Genomic DNA, 8,202 nt, shown 5'->3' with positions numbered 1-8,202 from the left:
CATAAATATATCAAAAACAATAAATATAAGACTGTTTGATTGATGTAAAAAAAAACTCCACTTGTAACTGCTAGATTGTGAAGATGGGGAAAATTTAATTTATTTATAGTTTATATGTTTGTAATACTTGTTTGCATAATACAATTATTTCATTATAAACTTTACAAATTTAATCAAATTATTATTATTATTATTATTATTATTATTATTATTATTATTATTATTATTATTATTATTATTATTATTACACACAAACATACAAAAATATTCCACCTCAGAAAAAATACTGGTAATTACTGGTTTCTTCACAATAAGAGCAAAAGCTACTCTTCTTCAGGCGATTTAAACATGGCTTTGTCATGATAAAATTTTAGAAACAAATCTAAAAATGAATGAAAGTTATTCCGGGTATATTTATTTTATATAGATTCAGGAAATTGTATCCTGCAACAGCAAATAAAAAAGTTATTTTTGAGGAGATGGTGCAGATATGGGTACCAAAACTGGCTGTAGCCCAGGTGCCCACATTCTCTTGCATCCGCCTGTGGTAAGGATAACCCAATTATGTAGGATTCAGACATAAAATCATCCGAAAATTGTAAAACTATGTAAAGCAAACTCACGTAAATTAAGTGAATAAATGAATACAACAGTAACATAATGTACTTTTCAGACAAGCTGGTATATTTAAAACAAGAGCTTTGGAACAAACTTCTTAAGGAACAAAATAAATGAACTACAGTCAAAAGTCCAAGAGCTCTCACTCTGTCAAGTCTTTACACGGGACTATACGTGGGTACCATAGATTTAATTTGCTTAAAGGCCTCCGGGCCACCGTAGTGTTCCAGTATCTGCAGAGTCTCCTCAATTAGATCACCGATGCTCTCTTTTTCCCTCCGGCTCTCGATGGCATCTCCGATGTTTCTCTTCTTGTTCTTGAAGAGGTTGAAAACGGGCAAAATCTGTTTTAAGTACGGCACCAGAGCTATGCCGACGCCCTCTGCGGACATCACCAGATGCTGTAGGACTCTCAAGGTGGTGCACATCACGTTGTGGTTTTTGGTGTTCATAGCGTTCCTGATGGGGATGATGAGCTTGGGCAGGACCGGGAGGATCCTGGGGCCTCCCCGGTTCAGCATGTCTCGGATCCCCTCTCGAGCGAGGAACTCGTAAGGGTACACCGTCTCACAGAGTCCGTGAAAGAGCAGCGGCAGGTAGTATTGGTAGTCCAGTTTCTCGATGTCCACCTTCCACGCTATGGCATTGCCTCTGTTGTTATGGTCCACGGAGATCGGGAGCTCCCTGCGCTCGTAGTAAACCCGGAAGGTGGTGGGCTTGGGCGGCCGCTTCTGAAACACCCCTGTAGGTGGAGGTGCCCCAACCACGGAGTTCTTCATGAAGGCCTTGACGGTGAAACCGTCAGCTTTCAATTCATTCTTGGTCTTTGACATGTCACAACTCCTTCCGCAGCTGGGCTGAAAAGATGAAACTGTTGAAAAAAAGGTGACGTTGTTCCGATAAAAATGTAGTGCCCGCAAAACTTAAGAGTCGTTTGTTTTTCCATGGTTGCTAAGGAGCTTCGGACGCTTCATTTCAAATAGGACTGGCATCTGGTTACCATAGTAACACTGTACACTGAAAAGGAGACGGGGAAATTCCCTCGTCTCTGGGTATCACTCCGCCAAAAATATAGTCCCTAAAACGATTAATCAGCTTTTCATTATGCTGCTGACTGTTTCAAAACGCTTCATTTCAAGTTGCATGGACAATACAAAGAGGGGCAAATTTAGAAGCAACGTTTCATTTAATTTTATTAAACTATAAATTAAAAAAACAGAAACAGAAGAAATCTTAAAATTAATTTTATCTTGAATAAAACTTAAAATAAAATAAACATTCATAAGGTTTTATGAATAATTGTATCAAACTTAAGATAACTGAAGATGAATTAAGTAATTAAAACTGAGCCATGCACATCTGGGGATAATCTGCAGCAGGCCATTATAATTATTAAGTTCTAGATGAACTAAAATACATAAAGTTTCTCTGCATTGAAACATTGATTACATAAACACGTGTAAAAAATAGTCTCATTTTACAGTTGAAAAATTCCCCTTTAAAAGGTTAATGAGCAAAGTAGCTGATTATAATAATCCATATTAGCAGCTGTTTGCAGGTAAATCAGGTAAATCCAACACACCTTTAAATCAGATTTGAAAACTGTCCTACCAACTACATAACAGGTGATGGTGAGTGAAATGCCTCCATAAATAACCCGAGTAATAATTCACAGGATGCAGTCAAGACCACCTCACACTGACTGTGCTGAAAACATCCCGGCAAAAAAAAAAAACATAAACTAGTTTTAGAAAACTAAAGTAGAATTAAATCAGTGGAACATTTGCATAATTGTGTCCCTTTTAGCAGAATATGACAGTAGAAAGTAAGAAAACCTTTATATGCAAGAACGTCATAAATTAACGTTTTTCAATTCACGCAACATAAATTATTGCAGTGTTAATAACAGTGCTGTTTTTTGAGGAGACAGGGTCTTTAATGATGATTAACGCCTCATATTTCTATTAATCACTCGTAAATTTAAAGGTGAGTTATCAAGAAACATCCCAACATCTGTATTTTTTTTTTATTATTATTTGAGACATTTTCTTGTACTCTTTGCATTTTTCACTTCAAAACCTTTTCAAACCTCGTTTGCATCATTTGGAGGAATAAATCTCCAACTCCCCAACCAGAAATGTGACAAATCGTCCAAAAATAAGCCATATGTTCTTCATTATTGCCTTAATTTACTACCAGAACACTTTCCTGACATAACAAACTTCTGAGGCCTGCTGAGTACAATTGCTTTCACAGTTCTTGTAAAGTGCATCAAGTTGTTCATAAACTCAACCACCACCAATGGGATCTCATTTCAGCTTTTCCCCTTTTTATCACCTTTACAACCAGGAAAAAAGCTTCGACACTTGAAATGAGCTTGACGAGAACGCCCACTCCACCTACATTCTTCTTTTTTAAATTGTTTTGGCATTAGAGAACTTTAATAAATGTTAATTTGACAGAAAATATAGATTTTTTAAATTATTTATACATTGATTGGTCCTCTGGTGTTAATTCTATTTTACTTTACTAATGAATTGCTCTCCATTATCCATCCATCCATCCATTTTCTTGCACCCTTGTCCCTCAGTGAGGTCGGGAGGGTTGCTGGTGCCCATCTCCAGCTAACGTTCCGGGCGAGAGGCGGGGTACACCCTGGACAGGTCGCCAGTCTGACGCAGGGCAACACAGAGACAGACAGGACAAACAACCATGCAAACACATACTCACTCACACCTAGGGGCAATTTAGACAGACCAATTAACCTGACAGTCATGTTTTTGGACTGTGGGAGGAAACCGGAGTACCCGGAGAAAACCCACGCATGCACAGGGAGAACATGCAAACTCATGCAAAAAAATGGCCGGGAATCGAACCCAGAACCTTCTTGCTGCAAGGCAACAGCTCTACCAACTGCGCCACTGTGCAGCCCACTCTCCATTATATTGTATGTATTTCATAATTGGTCTTGATTGTAGCTACTATTCTAACAAAACAGGAATGCTGAGATTGTTGTGCATTGCTGTACTTAAGATAAAGACTACTACTTAATATTTAAATATCTGTACCACATATGTGTTGGATTTCATGCCTAGCGTGTGAATTAACTAAACTAAACAATATATAATGAGAACGCAAATAAACACAGCAGCTCTGCACTTCGTAGTTGCATTGAAGTAACCATCAACACACCTCAGCACACAATCAAAAGTCTCTAATAAAAGTAAAATAATTCAAACCAGATTTGACTCTATGCTTTTTATGCTCTTATTGGTTCAATGAGGTAGGTCAGAGAAAGTGTTAAATTTACTTTTTTGTGTTTTGGATTAATATTAATGAGGTATTGAGATCCTCTTCAAAGTTAAACGTAAGAAAACAATCCATTAGAATGAATTAAAGGATATTGAGATATGAAAAAACTATTCTGAGAAATAGAAACAGTACTTAGTAGGAAATCTTGGATGCTGAAAATCTTTGTTTAATTGTATTTTTGTGATTTAAAAGCTGAACATTTTGGGAACCACTGGTCTAACCAGTGAACATTTACATTTAAATGTGTAAAATTTTGAATTTAAGATAATTAACACATTTTATATCCCTAAATAATCACAGAAACATCCCTTTGATTAAAATGTGAGTGAGACCCGAATTTCAGTTTGAGCTTTTCCAGCTATCTCTTATCTTGTTTTGCTTACAGGCAACAAAAAAGATCCACCTAAAAAAAACAAACAAAAAAACACTGCAGGATATAATGCAGATTCCCAGTGGTCATCATCACTGCTGTCGGGAAGAGCAGAAGTGAGTGAGTCCTATCTGCTTGTGCTGTGCTGCCTGGACTCACTGACACAGAAAACAGGTCAGAGTGAGACCGACTGTTTAAGAGGCTACCCACCAACACTGTGTGCAGAAATACCCGTAGCCCAGCTCGTGTGTTTCTGTGTGTAGGCGTGTTGTGGAAAAAAAACAAAACATGTGTGTGCAGAAAATGCAAGCGCAGTGTGTGAATAAAAACGAGTGTGGCGGTGATACCAGTGAGTCATCAGAATATGGTCGGTATATTTTGCTTCCCTCTTTTTATGTTCCATTATTTAATGAAGGAATAATCTAAAACTAATCTGTGCCATCCGTAATGAGGAGGAATATACATTTAAAAGTTGTTGTTCTTAGTTGAAAGAAAATATATATTTTTTGTATTTATATTGAAAAACAATTGAAATGGCTTATTGTTGACAAACCTTCGGCCTTAGTCCCCATTCAGTCGTATCAAGATGAAAAAATAGATACCAAACTAAAAAACTAAGCCATTTAATCACCGTAAGATGAAAAGTTTTGCCAAATGAATAAGTAATATACAGTTTAACCACATTAAAATGCTAAATCAGCACACCTACTACTTGTAATATAAGCACATTGAAAAGCATTTGAAGAAACAATAAACTGTATCTTAACATTTTTACCCTCATATCCACTACAATAAACAACTTTATAAATTTGTGTGTAAATTAAAAGATAACATTAATTTAACAAAAGATCCATTAAACAAACATTACTGCACTTACTGTGTTTTCCTGTAAAATTAATGATTGTCTTTTACAGATGATGAAACCACAAAATTCATGTTTGTTAGATAAACTTAATATTTCAGAAAAATAATAAACTTGCAAATTGTTGGCAGTCACCTGCTCACTGCTCAAGGAGGACAAACTATAAAAGATTGTAGAGATTTTTTTCCCCCATTGAATCTTGTTTGAGAGAAATGCTTTATCACTTTACAGCAAGGATTTTTGCTTTGATTCATCTCACTGTTTACATTAGTGGCACAAAGCTGTCCAAACTTATTTTAGTATGAAAAAAAAACAAGGATTTGACATCTGACATGTGTTGAAATGAAGGTCACTAAGACATTTTCATTTACTTGTGTGCAAAATGTAGTAAAACATCAATTTGTGATTGTTTTTTTAAAGCTGTTTTTTGGCACCATTGACCTTTATTGACAGGAAATAGGCAGAGAGAGATGCAGCAAAGGTCACAAGGTCAGAAATCAAACCGGCTGCAATGAGAACTATATCCTCTTCATATGGGATTGATGCTCCAGGTATTACCAGTTTAATAGAAATATATACATCTTTCAGAAAGCAGAGCACTGCTTACAAAAGCTGAACAAAATTCTCCTTTCTAGATGAGTTTGGATCTTGTTTCCTCCATGTGCACCTGGATGAAAGTAACAACGGAAGGAAAAAAAGTGCTGATAGTGAGCAGAGAATCCGGATAAAACCAAAAATAAAAAGCTGTTGTAACCATTGAGTTTCCAATAATGACCCACCGTCTGTTTTTATTGTCAGGAGAATGCGGTTGGAGGAGATTCTCCTTTTAAAACAACGATGAACAGAAATCCCCTGGAGCCTGCTGCTGGTGCCAGATTTGTGTGTCGTGATTCTTCGATTAGAGACTCTGCATCTTAATCAATATGTGCGTTTGAAACAAGCAAATCAAGTTGCAATGTTATTTTGCAAGTAAATGAGCACAGCCAGGATACCAAAACAAAGAAGAAGACAGCCATTGTTGTGTAATGTTTGACCAAAACTGCATTTCTTCCTTGGTTACATCTCCTCTGCTGTAATATGGTTTCTCACGGTGCGTTGATATTTTATGGAACGTCTTCTGCTCTGACGGACAAACGAATCAGTGTGATGTTGTGACTCACTGTTTACTGCGCAGTGTTGATGTGTTTTATGTGAACCAGAAGTAAATGGCTGCACAAAGTCAAGTATGTTGGATCAAAGTCAGAGAACAGGACAGAGAGCGCTCCTGTTATTCAAATTCTGCTTCATGTTGTTATTAATATTCAGAGACATCTGTTTTTATTCCTAAAGCCGCCACAGAGAGAGTTAAAAGACACACGTACACAGAGATGGGTTTAAAGTAAATGCTCGGCCTCGCTGCTAATTTGGGGAAGAAGCAAATGAGGCCGACTAGTAAGAACAAAACTGGAATATTTCTCTGAAGCAAGATAGAAGTTTACTGCCAAAAACAAGAAGCTCACTTTTCTTTTAAGCAGACTGGAAGACCTGAGTCATATGTGAGGAGGGGGAACAATTACGCAAAACTTCATCACCTTTTATTGAGCAAGACGTCTTGAGTAATTGGTGAAATAATACTACTGCTACTTTATAGAGATGTGCCATTTACAAAAATACAGTCTATTTCTTGTAAATCTAAAGTTAAATCCACATTTGACTGGGTTTTTTTAAACATATTGGGGTTATTCTGTTTTCAGCAGGGAATATAATTCATATGATTATGTTCTCATTTTTATTAATTCAGAAAATTTAGGCTGAAATTGAGTTAGAAACATCTGTTCTGGATACATCATGAAGACAATTATATAACCACAGATATCAGAAAAACAACTCACACATGTCTTAAGACTAAAAAGGCTCTGGAAAGTGAATGATGTAATGATTTAACATATAGAAATAAAAGGAGAACTTTGTTTTTTCATTAAAGACACAAATGTTCTGACTTTTGAGAAAATACAATAGAGATTCACATCCAATGTGGACGGCATAGTGGTGCAGTTGGCAGCACTGTTGCCTGGCCGCAGCAAGGTCTTGGGTTTGAATCCCGGCCTGAGGCTTAAAAGCATCGAGTTTACATGTTTTGTCCATAAATGTGTGGATCCTCTCCAGGTACTCTGACCTCAATGAGTGTTAGGTTAATTTGAGCTGTGTTGCAAACATCTAATTTATTACTCTAACATTTTCTGTACCCTAATAGGAAAAATAAAATATTGGGCAGGAAGCAACATTTCCTGCCCAGCATTTGAAAAAGAAGAACTTTCTTTTCTATTCTAACCAGGAACTTTATTGATTGAGTTAATTGTAGACTGAGATGTTCTGGTGGCCCACTGAGTTCAAATCTATAACCTGCAGTCAGTGTCTCCATCTGGATTATGGTCCTTGGTAAAATATATTAATTTAAAATTCATCCAGTAGAAAAAAATTAAAAATAAATAAATAAATATATATATATATATTTATTACAAATAAAATGTTCTTCTAAAATCACTGATTAGTGTTCTTTTCATTAATGTCGTGTTTAGCTTATTTTTAATCAACTAAAAATTAAATAAATAAATGTAGGTTTTCAGATTATTGTAGCTAACTGTTCAGACACCAATGGTTCATGAACTTGAAGATTATAAGATTAAGAAAAATCTTAAGGATGTTGAGTTTAAAGACATACACTGCAAAAACACAACGTCTTGTGTTTTTGGTCTAGTGAAATCCTAATACATTTGAAATAAGAAAAATCTCATTTGTAAGTACTTTTCCAGCAGGTTCTTAGTAAATCATTCCTCAATATTGGATTTTAAAACGTTTTAGTTCCACTGGCAGATTATTTCACTTAAAACATTTTTCCCATTTAATAAGTAAAATAATCAATCAATGGAACTAGCACTTTTTTATGAATATTAAGGAATTACTTACTTAAAATAAGCCCCTGTACCTTTCCAAAAAGCTACATGTAAGTTAGTTTTGTCTTATTTCAAGTGTACTTAGATATTTGCACTCAAAACTAGAC

General features: G+C 35.8%; 1 protein-coding gene across 1 annotated transcript; it reads right to left on the bottom strand.

Annotated features, from left to right (window-relative positions):
• Positions 1–661: 661 nt before the first annotated feature.
• pacrg (PARK2 co-regulated) lies at positions 662–1,607 on the bottom strand. The gene has a single exon (XM_008408519.2). The coding sequence runs from the start codon at positions 1,449–1,451 to the stop codon at positions 777–779; it is 675 nt and encodes a 224-aa protein (XP_008406741.1). The 5' UTR covers positions 1,452–1,607; the 3' UTR covers positions 662–776.
• Between the last annotated feature and the right edge of the window lie 6,595 nt (positions 1,608–8,202).

Source organism: Poecilia reticulata, linkage group LG5 (genome assembly GCF_000633615.1).
Source record: "Poecilia reticulata strain Guanapo linkage group LG5, Guppy_female_1.0+MT, whole genome shotgun sequence".
Taxonomy (NCBI): Eukaryota; Metazoa; Chordata; class Actinopteri; order Cyprinodontiformes; family Poeciliidae; genus Poecilia; species Poecilia reticulata.
This window is presented reverse-complemented; position numbering and strand designations above follow the sequence as displayed.

Bases quoted from the DNA above. Each gene is read 5' to 3' on its own strand.
- pacrg (XM_008408519.2), bottom strand. From the start codon at position 1,451: ATGTCAAAGACCAAGAATGAATTGAAAGCTGACGGTTTCACCGTCAAG.